This window comes from Arachis ipaensis, chromosome B03 (genome assembly GCF_000816755.2).
Source record: "Arachis ipaensis cultivar K30076 chromosome B03, Araip1.1, whole genome shotgun sequence".
NCBI classification, from domain to species: domain Eukaryota; kingdom Viridiplantae; phylum Streptophyta; class Magnoliopsida; order Fabales; family Fabaceae; genus Arachis; species Arachis ipaensis.
Window position 1 is genome coordinate 29,569,866 of NC_029787.2, and position 17,244 is coordinate 29,587,109.

The following is a 17,244-nucleotide window of genomic DNA, read 5'->3' on the forward strand; positions in this document are numbered from 1 at the left end:
CAGAAAGTATTAAATAAGGTTTGGTCTTTGTGTTTTCACTTTAGTTGGTAGCCAAGTGGAGTAAGGTTGGTGCCGGGATCCGGGTTTGTTAGGTTGGTCGTTGGTTAGTGGTGTCAGGTTGTCTCAGGGTCATCGTTTGTGTTTATCTTCCTACGTTCGTGTTTGTTTGTCAATAATGTTCATCTCGTCAATCGTTAATTAGTGTATCCGTTTGGTTCATATTATACGTGTGGGTTGGTTACAGTGTGTTTACGTATACTACGTACGGACTATTTTGGTTCCGCATAGATAAACCGTTTTGAAAGGCTTTTGAGTTTTTGAAAATTGAACCGTTCTTCTTTCCGAAAAGATTTTCGACTTTACTTTCATTGTAAACTGTTGTTTTTGAAAAGAGGCATGGGACTGTTATTAATCACTGGTGCGGTTATCTTCATGTATCCTATTACAGTAATTCCCAAAAACCCTCTACTGAGAACCCTTTCGAGGATGATGTTCTCACCCCCCTACATTTTTCCCCTTTCAGGATATGGGCGCAGAAGTTACGAAGAGCTTATTTAATTGTTGTTGTGATGCTCTGTATTGTTTTAGTTATGGTTTATTGTACCCTCGCCTTTATCTTGATATAATCTGTAAGAGGGATAGGAATTGTATTGTATTATGTTATTAATATTATTTATATATCTTTATGTATATATATGGATGTACTCTTTATGAGTTTTTGTAAGATGTATGGTATCTTGGATGTACGTTATCGAACGAAAGTATTTTTGGGAGCGGTATTGTGGTTTAAAGTTTCAAACAGGCTCATATTTTAGTATTAAATAAGATAAGTGTCGTCGTAATGTCCGACATATCAGAGTCGCGCAGCCGGAAGCGTGAGTTTTGGTAGTTAGGGTGTTACAGTATACACATTCAATGTTTGTTTTGTGAGACATAAAAAAAAGAGATACAATTACAAACAAAGATGCATAAAATACGTATATTTTGTGTCTTTCTAAAATGATAAGACACGAATTTTTAATCTAAGACACAATTTAAAATTTAATTTTAGACGAATTTATCTTTAGTATTTTTTTTAAATTCTAAATTTATCCTCATTCATTCATTTAGTCTTTTCCTCTCTTCTTCTCACACACTACCTCAACCTTTTTCTTTTTCTCCTCTTTCATCCTTCACTGCAACCACTTCTCCTCCATATCTTCTCTTCTTTTTCTTCTAATCTGACTGCAAAACTTCTCCTCCCTTGAATATGACTATGAAACTACTACTACTACTTCTTCCTCGAATCTACTTGCGAAACTTGTGTTTCTCATCTTCGCCATTGCGGATTGTTGCTGCTACGGGTCTCACTACGTCACTGTCATGGATTTCACTGCATCACTGCAGTCATTTTTTAAATTTATTTTAACTCTTTCTGTTAGTCCATTTTTTTGTTTTTTGTTTTATTTTTTTTGCTAGATATGAACTTTCTCATCACCTTTTTCTTTGCTTCTATCATTTTTCTCAACTTTCATTTCATCTCTCTCATCTTCAATTTTTTTTTTAATTTCAGATCAATTTTTTATTTTTAAAATAATTGTTAAAATTCTTCATTATGTTTCAATTTTTAATTTGAATTATTGAACTAGTAATTAAATTTTGTTGACAATATTGATTTGGATTGAGATTGAAAAATGAGTGTTGGTGGTGGAAATAAGTGATAATCATGGTGATAGTGGTGATTATACTTAGAATAAAATAGACATTTAAATTAAATACTTATGTTCAGTATATTATTACCAAACATGAAAAAAATATATGTGTGTACTTATATCTATGTTTACTTGTGTATTTGTGTTTGTTTTTGTGTCTAGAAGACACCAACCACACACAACTTTAGAGATTTTTCACGAATATAACTTCAACTACCCGATTTAATTTAATTGATTCCATACCCGATAAGTAATCAGGTTTATCCGTCCTTAATTACTCTGGGTATCAATTTTACGGTTGTTAAATTATATGCTTATTCCTTGACAGCACCTACACTAAAAGGCTAGGTATTTCGATGGTGATACCAAGAATCTAAATTGAGGTTAATTAGTGCAACTTATTGCATCACAGCATCAAGAACAAAAATAGAATTTTGCTAAAATTACAAGTGTTCCGTCCTGAGTGAACCGAGGTAAGTGGTCGTCCTTGAGAATTGTTCGCTCTCGGTGGACTTACACGTCGGCCAGTGATGACTCAGTGAATATTCCTCGGATGCCTCTTGAACACGGCGGCGGGAGCACCTGCAAAAAGCACTCCGACGCTCAAGTAAGAATATGGGTTTTTTTCAGAGAGTAAGAGTAATAATTAAGAGTCAGAAGATGTGACCTCTAGGGATTATGATTTTAGTTGTTTTATAGGCGATAGGTGTGAGTTAGTTGCGATGTATATGGTCGGCGTTGTTGTTAGTATCTTTCGGTTGTGAGGAGTCATGGCCCATTCTTCTTAGTGGATTCTGTTATCATAGATCATGGTTTGGAAGATAAGGCTGGCTCAGTCAGAAGTTACCGTTGCCGAGATTTTAGGTCGGTTTTGGTACTGGATGATGTACACGTCATAGCCCCCAAGCTCGGCTGGTGTTGCGTTAGGAACAGTGGCGGAGCTTTTGAATATTTTTTGGTCTTCTTCCATTTGTGCGCGGTAAACGTTTGGTGGGCTTGTTTTTGGTTTGAGGGGTTTTTATTGTAGTTGGTTTTTGTGTTTAGTAAACTGTGTCGCTTTTATTGCGCGTTGATGCCGTTTTGGTTCCCCACGTTTGTAGTGGGTATGGATTTAAGTTGCCCACTAAAATAGTGGGCTTGCAATAATCACATCTTTTGGAACTTACGCCTTGCTGTTTCGTCTTCCTTCCCATTTTATCTTGCTATGTCTTCGAAAGGTTAGTGTTTTCTATCTTCTACTGTTACTGTTTCTGTGAGTTCATGGCGGGGGAAAAATTGAAAGAGAAGCTAAAGGCTGTTGAGGTCAGGGAAGATGATCCTTACCACTGGGTTAATGAGGACGTTAGGACCCGGTCGTCTTCCTTCACTAGTGTTGACTCCCTTTCTGAGTTGAGAGGATTGGATTTCGTAAGGAGGGGTTCTGTGATCACTGTTGAACTTCTCCCGTGCTCTAGTGATGATAGGGTTTATAAGAGAAGGGGGGATTGGTTGTATTTTTATATGTATACTCCATGCATGATTGAACTCGGTGTGAGATTTCCGTTTTCTCCCTTTGAATGTGATGTTCTTACCCAACTGAACTGCGCTCCTTCGCAATTACACCCTAACTCCTGGGCGTTTCTTCGCGCTTTTCAGGTTTTAATGGATTATCTATCTTTTCCTTGTTCTTTGACGTTGTTTTTCTCACTTTTTCAAGCAAAAGGTACTCGAAAGGGTTTGTGGGTTTGTTTTAGCAGCTTTCCTGGTCGTTCTGTATTTCTTCTTTACAAATCCTCTTTTAAAAACTTCAAATCTCTTTTTGTCAAAGTCCGGTCGGTTGAGTCCGAGTATCCGTTTTATTTGGACGACGAGCTTAGTGAAAAATTTCCCCTTTATTGGTGCTCTGAGCCGAGTCAGATTCTTGAGGCCTCTGAGCGGAGCGAAGAAGAGGAGTTTTTGTTGGATTTTTTGGTTGAGAGTGTTGCTGCTGAGGAATGTATGTCTATTGCTGATATTCTGTGTTTTTATGATTCTGGTGATGTTGAGGGTTTGAAACTGTATATAGGTAATATTTTTTTTGCTTTTCATTTATATTACTGTTTGTTTGGTTTCACTGACGTTGGTGATCATTCTGTAGGTGGGCGAGTACCTCTCCTGGACCCTTTAAAGTTACAGTCCTTTTTAAACAAGAAAAAGGATAAAACCGTTGGTCCCGCTGAGCATAAGGAAAGTGGCGGGCAAGCTTTTTCTTCTGCTGGTCGTCCAGCGTCTTCGTTCAAGAGAAAGAGGGATGACATATCTTTGGAGGTTATTTCTGAGGCTGACCAGGAAGTCGTCCGTGGTGGTGATCCTGTCTTTGATCGACAGAAAAAACTTCATGGCTTTATTGCGGAGTCAAACTCTCATTCTCTCTAGAGTGAACAGTTTAACTTTGCTGAGCTTTCTGACCGGGCTTCTCAATATCCAGGGGACATGCTTATGACTCGTCGGATCGGTATGGAAGGACTTGGCAAATTTGTTCAGGTTTGTTCACATTATTGAACTCTTCTTTGATCTTTCTTTAGGGTTTTGTTCTTATTTTGGTGTGATGGTTGTAGATCATTGGTTCCCGCTTGATGTGTGTTGGTCGCACTACCGAGCTCATAGGTGCTGAACAGCAGGAGGTTGTAGATAAGGCTGCCGCTGTTGAGAGGTCGTATAAGACTAAGATTGATGAATTGGAGAAGTCGATAAAAGAGAGGGATGATGTTATTGTTAGTGCTGTTGCGAAGGCAAAGGAGTCGGAAGAGGAGGTAACTCGGCTGAGAGATCAGATTCGACTACTGCAATCTGAGGTGATGGAAAATGATGTTGCCAAAGGTGGTCTCACAGCTCGTATTCATGAGTTGGAAGAGAATGGTATGGAGATGTTCTCTTATGGATTCGAACGAGCTGTGAGCCAGATTTCTTTGTTGGCTCCTGAGTTTGATATTGGTCGGCTTGATATGACGAAGATAGTAGCAAATGGGAAGTTAGCTGTGGACGGGACGGTGGAGGAGCATGATGAGAATATTCCCCCTCCCTCTTAGTTCGGCTTTTGTTTTTGCTTCTTGTTTTGTAAGTTGTCGTATGTAATTGTGGACGAAAGGTTTTTTATTTTGAACTTGTTTGTTGAGTCCGACCATGTTTAGGTCGGTTTATGTCGTTATTTTTTGTTTTTGGGATCTTGCTCTATGTGATTATAATATGATAGTTGGCATGGGACTACCCATGATCGAATATGTCTTTTTGAATATTAATGAAATATGAAATGTTTGATTAAATTTGAATATTGATGATGAAATGTATTGTGCGTCAGGCCTCGTTAAAATCCTTCTTAGGAAAAAACCCTATATTGGGAAAAAAGGCTCTAAGGGGAAAAAGAGTACCCTCATCCGCAATTTGTACAATTTAAGATCAGTACATCTTCAAAGAGGAGATATTCCAAGTTCCAGATATTGGTTTGCCTTGTAATGTTTGTAATTGGTAAGCCCCCATGCCGAGCACCTTGATTATTTGGAATGGGCCTTCCCAGTTAGCGGCGAGCTTTCCATGAGTTGGGGGGCGTCTGGCCTCTTCTGTTCGTCTGAGCACCAGGTCACCTTCTGAGAATGTCCTCGGAGATACCTTCTTGTTGTGCTTCTTTTCAGCTATTTGTTTTATAGCTCTTTGTTTGATTGCTGCTAACTCTTTGGTTTCTTCGGTTAGATCAAGCTCGGCGTTTCTTGCCTGCAAGTTGTGTTGCTCGTCGTAAAGCTCGGTTCTCAGTGTGGGGATGCCGACCTCAATAGGGATTAGTGCCTTGGAACCATAGACTAGTTTAAAAGGTGTTTCGCCCGTGGTGGTCTGTATTGTTGTGTTGTAGCCCCATAGTATTTCTGGGATTAGTTCCGCCCATTCTCCCTTTGCATTATTTAGCTTTTTCTTTATTGCCTGCAATATAACTCGGTTAGCAGCTTCGGCCTGCCCATTGGTTTGTGGGTGTTCGACCGAGCTAAAATGATGCTTTATGTTAAAATTTTTTAGAAACGAACCGAGCTTATTGTCTGTAAATTGCCTACCATTATCAAATATGATCTCCCTAGGTATTCCAAATCGGCATATAATGTTTTTTCACATAAATGATCGTACCTTTTCGGCCATTATCCTTGCTAATGGTTGTGCCTCTATCCATTTTGAGAAATAATCTATTGCTACTAGAAAAAATTTTACCTGGCCTGGCGCTATTGGGAATGGGCCGAGGATATCGATCCTCCATCTATAGAATGGCCAGCTTACCTCCATGCTATGTAGGAGCTCGGCTGGCCTTGTGGATATAGCTGCGTGTTTCTAACAGTTGTCGCATGCTTTGACTTTTGCTATGCAATCTCTTTTTATAGTTGGCCGGTAATACCCAGTTCGAATGATCTTGGCTGCGAGGGCTCACCCTCCGATGTGATTTCCACAGACTCCCTCGTGAACCTCGTTCATTACCTCTTTTGCTTCGTCTTTGCCTAGGCATTTTAGAAGGGGTTGTGAGAATCCTCGTCTATATAGTTTTCCTTCTATGCTTGTGTAAAGGCTTGCCTTTCGTTTGAAGTGTTGAGGTCTTAGCTCGTCTTTGGGTATGGCGCCTGTAATGATGTATTCAAGGAAAGGTGTTCTCCAATCATGGAGGTGGTTAATATTCATTACATGTAATAAGTCAGTGCTTGGTTTTTTTAGCGAAAGTTGTGTTAATGTGGATGCTTGTGTGTCTGCCTTAGTGGCTGCGAGCTTGGATAGTACATCTGCTCTCACATTTTTTCCTCTATTGACATGCAATATACTAAATGAATTGAATTTTGAAATTAGATCCTTTGCTAAGAGCCAGTATTGCTCAAGCAACGGATCTTTTACCTGGAACTCTCCTCGGATTTGTTGGACCACGAGGAGAGAGTCGCAGTGTGCTGTCAGGCTTTGTGCTTGGAAGCTCAGGGCGAGTTTGAGTCCTGCAATGAGGGCTTCATACTCGGCCTGGTTGTTGCTTGCTGGAAAGTGGAATTGGAGGGCCTGCTCGGCTATTACTTTGTCTCCTTCTTTGAGGATTATTCCTGCTCCGCTTCCTTCTTGGCTCGACGCTCCATCAACGTGCAGTTCCCAAGACTTGTCTTGTTCATCAGTTGTCATTTCTGAGATAAAGTCGGCCAATACTTGTGCTTTTAGGGCCGACCTGGGTTGGAACTGAATGTCAAATTCTGAAAGTTCGATGGACCATTTGGTGAGGCGTCCGGCCAGCTCTGGTTTTGTCAGTATTTGTCTTAATGGTTGGTTTGTCCTCACTATAATTGTGTGGCTCTGGAAGTAGTGTCTTAATCTTCTTGCTGTGATTATTAGCGCCAAGGCGAGTTGTTCTATCTTCGGATATCGTTGCTCTGTCGGTTGCATGACTCTACTGACGAAGTATACTGGCCGTTGTATTTTCCCTGTTTCGATCACAAGGACCGAACTTATAGAATAATTTGAAACAGATAAATATAAATGTAAAGGTTTACCGGTTTCCGGCCTTTGCAGGACGGGTGGTGCTGATAGGATGGCTTTGAGCTCGGAGAAAGCTTTCTCGCCCTCCTCTGTCCAGTGGAATTTCTTGTTTCTCGATATTGTCTGGAAAAGGTGGTATGATCGGTTTGATGCTGCGGGTAGAAACCGAGATAACGCGGCTATCCTTCCTGCTAGTTGTTGCACCTCTTTTATTGTTTTAGGGCTTGCCATATTTAGTATTGCCGAGCACTTTTCGGGGTTTGACTCGATTCCTCTTGACGTAAGCATGAACCTGAGGAACTTCCCTCCTTTTACCCCAAAGGCGCACTTTTCTGGATTAAGTCTCATATTGTAGGTTCGGATCTGTTTGAATATCTCGCTGAGGTCGTCACAGTGTGATATTTCCTTTATCGTCTTGGCAACCATGTCATCTACATAGATTTCCATGTTGCGTCCTATTTGGTTATGGAAGACTTTGTCCATTAAGCGTTGATAGGTTGCACCTGCATTCTTTAAGCCGAATGACATTACTCGATAACAAAAGTTTCCATGTTCAGTTATAAACGCTGTCTTGCTTTGGTCTTCTGGATGCATGAGTATTTGATTATACCCGGAGTATGCATCCATGAAGCTTAAGCTTTTGAACCATGATGCATTGTCTACAAGCTTATCTATGCATGGTAAAGGGTAGGCATCTTTAGGGCATGCTTTGTTTAAGTCTGTAAAATCGACGCACATGCGCCATTTACCTGAGTTCTTTCTTACCATTACCATGTTTGAGAGCCATGTGGTGAAGCGGATTTCTCTGATGAAGTTGGCTTGTAAGAGCTTACTCGTTTCTTCTAGGGCTGCTTTTTATTTCTCTGCTCCTAGGTTCCTTTTCTTCTGAGCTATAGGTCGGCTTGCTGGGTTGGTGGCGAGTTTGTGACAAATGACGTCTAGACTTATTCCTGGCATGTCCGCTGGGGTCCAGGCGAACAGGTCAGAGTTGGCTCGTAGTAACTTTATGAGATCCGACCTTTCTTGTTCTTGTAGCGCTTGACCGATGTATGTTACCTGTTCTGGTTTTGATGTCAGTTGGATTTTCTGAAGCTCGTCTGTCGGTTGAGGTCTTTCTTGTGTGTCTCCCCGGGGGTCAAGCTCGGTTAGGGATAGGACTTCCTCCCTAGTTTGTACTGCTTTTACCTCGTGTTGTTTCTGTCTCGTGTCCGACCTTTTTAGGCTAGAGTTGTAGCATTGCCGAGCTTGTTGTCGGTCTGAGTTGATTGTTGCTATTCTGCCGTCCTGTGCCTGAAACTTAACACATAGATGAAAAGTTGATATCACTGCTCTGAACATGTTCAGAGCAGGTCTCCCGAGAATAATATTGTAGGGACTAATGCAGTCAACTATCAGGTATTGTATATCAAGGGTTCTGGATAATGGATTTTCACCTATTGTCGTTTTTAGCCATATATACCCTTTTATCGGTACCCTTTCTCCGGAGAACCCCACTAGTTCTCCGGATGAGGGTTGTATTAGTTTTTCAGATAAGTTCATTTTTAAAAAGGTAGAATAAAAGAGAACGTCTGCACTGCTACCTGGGTCTAAAAGGACCTTTCTTACCAATAGATCGCCTGTCTGGATGGAGATTACCACTGGATCGTCTAGGTGTGGGGCGGTCGAGCATATGTCTGTTTTGTTGAAAGTGATTTCTAGATCTGGCGTATCCTGATTGTTTAGTGGTGCTGTTCCTTTGATGGCCAGCATAGCTCGGTAACTACGTTTCCTTGCCGACGTTGTTTCGCCGCCTCCGGCGAATCCTCCAGATATGCAGTTTATAATTGCTTTGGGTTGGTTACTATTTGACCATTTGTTGGTTTCTTTGTTGACTGAGGTCGGTTGTCGTTCCTCCTTGTCTCTATCACCTTCTTTATGTTTCCTTCCTTCAATGTACTTGTCTAGTAGGCTTTACCGAGCAAGTCTCTCCAAGAGGTCTTTGGCTATTATGCATTCGTCGGTCGTGTGTCCGTATTTCTGGTGGAAAGCACAGTGTTTGCTTTTGTCTACGAACCTCTGGTCTTGATAGCTACCTGCTCTTGCTGGAGGTTTTATGATTTTGGCATTGAGTATTTCTTTGATTATCTTTTCCCTTCTCGTGTTGAATCTGGTGTAATTGTCGAATTTCGGAGTAGGTTTGAATGGTTTGCCTAGATCTTTGTTGTGAGTTGACCTTGATATTCGGTCCTCTTCTCTCCTGGGTCTTCTTTCCGTTTTATTGGCCTCACGCAGTTCTTTGATTTCCATTTGTCCGGCCGTCCTCTCCCTGAACTCCTCCAATGTCCTCGGTTTGGTGATCGCGATTGTCTCTTTAAACTTTCCAAGTCGGAGGCCGGCCTTAAGTGCATGTAGGTGGACAGCAGGATCTAGGTCGGGTATCTCCATTGTCGCCTCTGCAAATCTGGTCAGATAGTCCTTCAAACTCTCCTGAGGACCTTGGCGAATTGTGCCAAGGTAATCCGATCCGTGGACGTATATTCGTGCTGCAGCAAAATAGTCGATGAAAGACTTTGCCAATTCTTCGAAAGAAGAAATCGAACCTGCAGGTAATTTCGAAAACCAAAGTAAAGCGGCTCCGTCAAGGTAAGTCGGGAAAGCTCTGCAAAGTACAGGTTCATTGTTAGGGCCGTTAAAAAACATCATAGACTGAAATTTCTTAATGTGAGCCCGGGGTCACCAATCCCCTTATAGGGCTCAAGTGAGGAGGGTAGTGTGAAGTGTTTTGGCATTTGGAAATTCGTGATCTCCTCAGAAAATGGATTATCCAAAGTTAGTCTCTCCTTCGGGGGGTTGGCGATTAATAGGTCAGCCACGCCTTGGGATGAGCTTTTGGGATTGCCTTCATCCCGTTTGTTGGCGTTATTTTGTGCTAACAGCTCGGCCAGTCTCTTGACCTCTGCTTGAAGTTCAGCCATCTGGGCCATAAGTTCGGCCTGTGTGAGCTGGTGGACTCCGTTGTCGGCCATGTCTGGAGATCGTGTGATCTGAAAAAGAAAACTCAAGAGGTAGAAATATAAAGGAAAAAGGTGAGGTTAGTTTTACGGGGCCCCACGGTGGGCGCAAATGTTCCGTCCTGAGTGAACCGAGGTAAGTGGTCGTCCTTGAGAATTGTTCGCTCTCGGCGGACTTACACGTCGGCCAGTGATGACTTAGTGAATATTCCTCGGATGCCTCTTGAACACGGCGGCGGGAGCACCTGCAAAAAGCACTCCGACGCTCAAGTAAGAATATGGGTTTTTTTCAGAGAGTAAGAGTAATAATTAAGAGTCAGAAGATGTGACCACTAGGGATTATGGTTTTAGTTGTTTTATAGGCGATAGGTGTGAGTTAGTTGCGATGTATATGGTCGGCTTTGTTGTTAGTATCTTTCGGTTGTGAGGAGTCATGGCCCATTTTTCTTAGTGGATTCTGTTATCATAGATCATGGTTTGGAAGATAAAGCTGGCTCAGTCAGAAGTTACCGTTGCCGAGATTTTAGGTCGGTTTTGGTACTGGATGATGTACACGTCAACAAGGATGATTAAAACGAAGAACAGAAACCATCATGTTGCTTCACTACTAACTTAGCATTCCCTACATTTACCGAACATCAAAATGTGACAATACTTTACAAGCTATCAATATGCCTATCTGTGTTTTAGCTATTCCTTTTTTACATTAACCCATTCCTTTTCATTTATATTGATACACGTATCCTCCAAGGAACTTCAGCAATTTTAACATGCTATTATTCAGGATTTTTACTTTACATGTACTTCATTCACTAGCAAAAGAATAAATAACTACTAGGAAACTATAAACATGATGCCACCATGGTTTTGAAAATCGGACTGAATTGGTCGGTCAAACCAGTCCAACCAAAAACCAAAAATCTTTTCGGTTCAATCCAACAAGAGAAACTGCTATTTTAAAAATTGTTAAACCTGCCAAAAACCAATCGGTCGGATCAAACTAAGACCCAACCAGTTTATATGAAACGACATCATTTTGGGTTTGTTACGAAGTTACACACCGAAATGCCCAACACCCTTCTCCATTTCTCCTCTGCACAAAATTCCTTCAAAACTCAAGAAATCCTAGCCATCTAACCTCCACCACCGCCGCAGCTGTTATTCTCACTACCACTGTTCGTCGCGCTCAGGATCTTCCGTCGTCATCTGGTCATCATGCTCCAACCCTTCACCTCATTTACCAATTGCAGCTCCTTCCTCAAGCTTGACGTGCTCCAACCCCTCATCCTACTCAGTCACCCTTCGTCCGCCGTCCGTCGTCGTGCTCATTGCCCGGTTTTTGGTTCAGAAACCACTTTGATTATTAATTATTGATTAACTCATTGTTGTTGTGGCCACTGTTTGTTCTTTTTAACTTTTTGTTCAAAAACCAATTTGAATGATCATTGATTAGCTCTGCCGCTGCTACGCTCATTCTTCATTTTTTTTTTTGGTTCAGAAACCACTTTGAATGATTATTGATCAACTCTGCTCATTGTTGTTGTGCTTGTTCTTTGTTTTTTTAATTTTTGTTTAAAAACCACTTTGAATGATTATTGATTATCTCTGCTCACTGCGGCTGTGTTCATCTTTCTCTGGTCACTGCTAATACTCTGTTTTCTTCACTACTGTGCTGTTTGTGCTGTGCTGTTGGAAAACCTTGTTAAAATTATGTTGTGATGTGCTTTTTTTGTGTTATCCATTTTTTATTCACTAATCATTAGGAACCTATTTTAGCTATTATGAAAATTGTAATGCTGTTTCAATCACCAGATATGCAATAACAAAAGGAAACTACAAATCCTGTTATCTTTGATTCAATCTGATGCACCTGAGTCTGGCATTATGTTTGTTGGCGAACAGGTATATCGAGAATCCTCCTCCTCACTCTTTCTCAGTTGGTTTATGTAATCTGTAAGTTGTGCACTATGCATGCAGTCTGAGAAGTCCAAAAAGGCTTGAAATGCTCCATCAACATACCTTGTCATTGACTTTTTGAAAACATCATATGAAGGGCCTTTAGATATTGTCCTGCTCGAGGATGACATGAATTTCCACTCGAGCGCAGTTTCATTGTTGGTAAGTTCCTTCCATTCAGTAGCATAAGAATAAGTATCGAGTTCAACAAAGGATGTACAAGTGTTTGATTCAGGAGGTAAGAAAAAGGAGGTGGATATTTGCTTGTAGCAACAGATATAGCTGCTAGAGGAGTTGACCTTCCTGAAAGTTATAAATTATTAATATATTTTATGAATTGTAATTTTAAGTATGGATGACATTTTGAGGTTTAAATTAAACTATAATTATGTTTAGTGGATTTATTTATATTTTATTTTATAAAACGGTTATTCCGGTTAAATCACGGTTGAACCGGTTGGACCAGTTTCAATAACTAAAATAGTTTGATGACCGGTCCAGTTTTCAAAACCTTGGATGCCACTGTTCAAGTTGGCAAAATTTGCCGCATTGCTGAATTTACAGACATACACTGTCAAAAAGACTATTTCCCCCCTTGTAGTGAAACTATTTCACAATAAACATTGACTAATTTCCTGAAGAATATTTAAATTATCAATACGTTTAATTACTCTATTACTCTCTATGAAGTTACCTTAACTCTGGTCCACATTATAAACTCAAAATAGAGCATATACTCACCTAAAGCTTTGTTGAACCTTCTAAGGAAGAACTGAGGGGTTGGTCCTTTAACACGATAGTTGGCAATCGATCGATGTCCCAACCAAGAACTTTACAGATGACCTGTGAATAAGCTCTGTGAGCTTGCTTCCTTTTTGTCCTTTTTACCGAAGTAGAATGCTGAAGTAAAGCGATGCAATCCTTAAACTTCTTCCACACCTTCTTTCCTATGGCTCCACAAACTAAGCAATAAAAGTCTCCTTTGCTATTGTTGTTTTCATAATATATCCTCAAGTCACTGTCTTCTGTAAACAAACTCAGAAAGAACTTGAAGTCCTCATGTTTTTCGGGAGAATGATCTGACACATCATCTTCATCCTCTTCATTGCTGTCGTCATCATCAGAGTCAGAATCAGCATTAGCAACTAGGTATTTTTTATAAGCTTTTAATGCCTTCTGCTGCAATTGCTGCACTGCCACATTGGCTTGCTCTTCTGCTGAAAGAGAGCTAATGCAATGAGATGAGTTGGTTTTGAAGAGAGGCCAAACTAATGCAGTTGAGGATGAATCGCTATTGGAATTTTTAAAAACCCATCCAGCATTAGAATCAGAATACTCAAGAGATGCCTGCAGGTTATATTTTGAGATAAGAAAAAAAAGCTTTATTATTTATTTAATACTTAAGTGAATTACTAGGAAGCGTAAACTCCCTAAATGATGCGATAATGCTTAAAAAAAAAGAGCCCTGTCAAACCACAATAAAACACATTTGTATGAGGTCTGCAGAAAATGGCACTATCACATTCCTAACCAATAACTAACTAGGTTCCTGATTTATGCCTCTACAAAACATTAAAATAAAAGAAGAAAAGAGAATTAAGACAACACTCACTGTTTCCTTCAAAGCTTCAAAATAACTTGTTTGAGCAATCCTTTAGAACTCTATGATATAATCTTGTTCTACTTGCTAATCTTTGAAGTTTCATTTTTATTTGTCTTATTCTTCGTAGTACTTTAGTTAGGTGGAAAAAGAGGCATGTTTAGATCCTTACCCAGTGGATTCACCAACTTTATCCCCGTGGAATCATAGAAAAGGAGAAGGGGACAGCCTGAATGAGAATGGTGGAGTAATAGAGATGATGAACAGAGACAATGACTAAAAAAGTGGTCAGTGGGGAGAAGCAAACAAACACCAAAAGATGAGGAGGCTAAGGCACAGAAATGGGAAACTGTGTTGCTACACCTTAATTTTGATATCTAAGGATAATAGATATGCACTAAAATAATTAGTGAGAAAAATGTGACATTGCCAAATAACACTTGGTGAAAGGAGCACCTGAGAAATGCCAGGCAACCAAAGGATAAATTTGATCATAATACATAGCAAGAATTAATTGTTTTAACTTTTTAGTAGACTATGATAAGAAACATATAGAATCAAGTAAACATAATTAGAAGGAAATAACATGCAACCTGGACCTTGAGTAAAATAGTCTCCCGCAAGCCTATATAACCTTGGCCACATGTATGAGGAACCTGATATTCAGGAATAAGAGTTGAAGTGGAAAAGAGTTAAACCAAATGAAGGAAAGGCACTCGTGACACCCCCCCGCGCCCCCTCTTCTCTCTCTCTCTCTCTCCCCTTTTTTCTCTACCCCTTCCTCTTTTAAAGATGAAAAAAGTTTGACAAAGTTCACCAATTGACCAACCAAAGTTTGAAAAACTTGCCATATTTTAGTGAAGTTTGTCACTCTTTTTCTGATCATTGTTTTCTTTTATTATTTTGGCAGTGGCGGGTGGGGTTGTTGTTGGTGGTGGTGGAGTGGGGAGCAGTAGTGCTTTCTTTTAGTCGGAACTAGAATTTTTCAACTACCAAAATGGTGGTTCAGTATACTCTATAAATTGATCTAAGAGCTTGCAAGAATGAGTTACAAGAAGAAAATAACAATAAACAGGAAAAATAAGTATCGCAGTTCAAGAGATCATTTCTCTCCCTCTGTAGCACTACGACGTTGCCGCAACTACCCAAATTCCAAATGATTTCATATTTTGGGATACGTCCCTTGATTTTCTTCCATTTCCTTATATAACTCCCTCCTCCTACCAATAACAGAATAGAAATCTATATCCATCCTGTTACTAACTTGCTACTTAAACAAACGTTTGTCACACAACCCTTCACCCATGTGTTGCATTTCACTCTTCACATAAACCGTACTTACAACTAAGCCTCTAACCATAATTAACTAGGCACTAATAACCACAAAAGTTTACATCTTCGGATATCTATGTTATGCTACAAGAAAACAGCTTTATCATTGTGTTTGTGGGTGCTTTGTTTTCCATCATAATCCACTTTCTCCTTTGGGTTACCAGCACCTTAAAATTTTGTTGTTTTTAGTATCAAAATACTAGTTTGTTTTGATCTTCTACACTCTGCCAACATTAGATATTGGGATCCACATATTGCCATATAAAGAAAACTTAGTCTTAAAACACCTTAGTCAGCTGAAAAACATCAAAGCAACAAACCTTTCCATGCATAAAGAATGAGCCAGTTCAATTTATGCTATTAAAGAAACACACTGGACAAGTTAAAAATGATAACAAGTATGGTGGAGGTCTCACCTTAGTCATTGCTCCACCCTCTCCACTTTCAAATCTAATGTCCAAAATCTTTTCGTCAAGATTCTCGTCCTTATTATCAAGATCTTTTTCAATCATAGAACACTGCACACAAGACAATTAAAGGACAGTTTATAACCACATGAAAATATGCAAAACCACTTTTCTAAGTTCTAATATAATTTGCCACCAGTTTCTTCCCCAAGCTAAATAAATAATGAAAGGTCTAAACAACTAACCCCAACAATACTCTGTTCAACTCCGTTCACACACTCCTCATCCGGTTGATCATTAGTCTCCATAGACACAACCTTACCATTTTGCTTGCAGGTACCACCTTCTCCATCATCAGCATTTTCCTTAACCTCATCCTGCATTGTTTCAAACTCCACCAAATCAAAACAAAGACTAGGAGAAAACAAAAATCAAATCAGCGGAGCATACTACAACCATTGAATGCAAAGCCATAGTTACATGGAACGCAATATGTAATATGTGGAATATATGCATGACGTCCCGATATGCTTACGCTATCTAATTGGTGAATTCATGTAACTATTACCTCTGAGTTGGATGGCATGATCTTCAAATTGGACCCAAGAGGCTCTCCCTTCATTGCAATCACCGGAAGCTGATCAATGTCCCAACCCAATACCTTGCAAACCGCCTGCCCAAAAGCCCTATGAGCCAGTTTCTTGACCGTCCTCAAGACAGACTTGGCATGCTGAAGAAGGCCAACACAGTCCTTATACTTCTTCCCAGAATTCTTCTTCCCAACCGCGTCGCAAACCAAGCAGCAAAACTCGCCGTTCTCGAAACGCCTTTGGTAATAGCTCCTCAATTCATCATCCTCCTTGAAGATCCTCAAAAAGAACCCCTCATATTCTTCCAACTCAGCATCGTCGTCGTCGTCATCGTCATCATCACAATCATCGTCATCACCATTCAAGATGAAGCCCCTTAAAGCTTGGGACGCCTTGTTCTGAGCTCGCAAAGCCCCAAGCCTCTCCTTCTCCTCGGGAGACACCGCAGGGGCCTCTAACCGGGGCTTCTTGGGTGCGGGCCAGCCCGTCGATGGCGGGTCAGACGGAGCCGGACATGGCCACTCCAAACCCGGACTCCGTGGTCGGTCCCTCGCCTTATTCTTCTTGTTCTTGTTCTTCTTTTTCTGGTTGTTTGAGGTGGGTGGGAGTGATCCGGTGTGCGCAGGTGCAAGAGGTATGGGTGGGGGATGTTGACGATGAGGGTTAAGGTGCCAGGGGGACACATTGAAATAGGGATTAAGGGGTTTAGAAATGTGATTTTCTGACGCAAAGGGAATGGTGTTGTTGTAGAGTTGTGTTGGAGTTAGAATAGGGTTTGGCGGTGGTGGAGCTTGGGGAGGACCTTGGTGCCACAGAGAATGGAGGTAGATGACTTCATCTATCAGTCTTCGTTCGTCATAGGGATTCATGTTTGCGCCTCCTGCTGTCTGCACTCTACACAGACAGTGCACACACAAGTGCTAAATTGCGAATATAACAAAGGTAACAAAAATCAACGTTTTATTTTTGAAATTCGGCAAACAACGGTGTTCTTTCAAACGGTGGAATGTTGGGTGTTTAGTATGAAACGATTTAATTTGGGGGAGAGTGATCAGACTCTAATTTTTGAAAGGGGTACAAAGCAGATTTCAAAAAACGAACCTTTCAATTTCTAGCACTATGTTTGGATATAGCAAAGAAAATAATAGGGAAGAAAAGAAAAAATAGAAAAAAATAAAGTTA

General features: G+C 40.5%; 2 protein-coding genes across 5 annotated transcripts; both read right to left on the minus strand.

The window, feature by feature from the left end:
• On the minus strand, positions 8,043-9,866 carry LOC110269424. The gene is made up of 2 exons (XM_021117244.1): positions 9,241-9,866; positions 8,043-9,135 (listed from the first exon to the last, which is right to left on the minus strand). The coding sequence occupies exons 1-2, from the start codon at positions 9,864-9,866 to the stop codon at positions 8,043-8,045; spliced, it is 1,719 nt and encodes a 572-aa protein (XP_020972903.1).
• On the minus strand, positions 11,594-17,139 carry LOC107630059. 4 transcript variants are annotated; one of them, XM_021118589.1, is made up of 5 exons: positions 16,041-17,139; positions 15,718-15,849; positions 15,482-15,583; positions 12,875-13,480; positions 11,594-12,303 (listed from the first exon to the last, which is right to left on the minus strand). In XM_021118589.1, the coding sequence occupies exons 1-4, from the start codon at positions 16,929-16,931 to the stop codon at positions 12,875-12,877; spliced, it is 1,731 nt and encodes a 576-aa protein (XP_020974248.1). In that variant the 5' UTR covers positions 16,932-17,139; the 3' UTR covers positions 11,594-12,303. The 4 variants fall into 4 exon arrangements, with proteins under 4 accessions (XP_020974248.1, XP_016188569.1, XP_020974250.1 ...); XM_016333083.2 differs by having other exon boundaries at positions 11,594-12,436; positions 16,041-17,138; XM_021118591.1 differs by lacking the exons at positions 11,594-12,303; positions 12,875-13,480 and adding an exon at positions 13,718-13,962 and having other exon boundaries at positions 16,041-17,138.

Bases quoted from the DNA above. Each gene is read 5' to 3' on its own strand.
- LOC107630059 (XM_021118589.1), bottom strand. From the start codon at position 16,931: ATGAATCCCTATGACGAACGAAGACTGATAGATGAAGTCATCTACCTC. The intron at 15,850-16,040 runs GTAATAGTTACA...GAAACAATGCAG, and splicing joins TCATGCCATCCAACTCAGAG to GATGAGGTTAAGGAAAATGC. The intron at 13,481-15,481 runs GTGAGACCTCCA...TATAACCTGCAG, and splicing joins AGGGTGGAGCAATGACTAAG to GCATCTCTTGAGTATTCTGA.
- LOC110269424 (XM_021117244.1), bottom strand. From the start codon at position 9,866: ATGTTTTTTAACGGCCCTAACAATGAACCTGTACTTTGCAGAGCTTTC. The intron at 9,136-9,240 runs GTTCGTAGACAA...TGCTCGGTAAAG, and splicing joins GGTAGCTATCAAGACCAGAG to CCTACTAGACAAGTACATTG.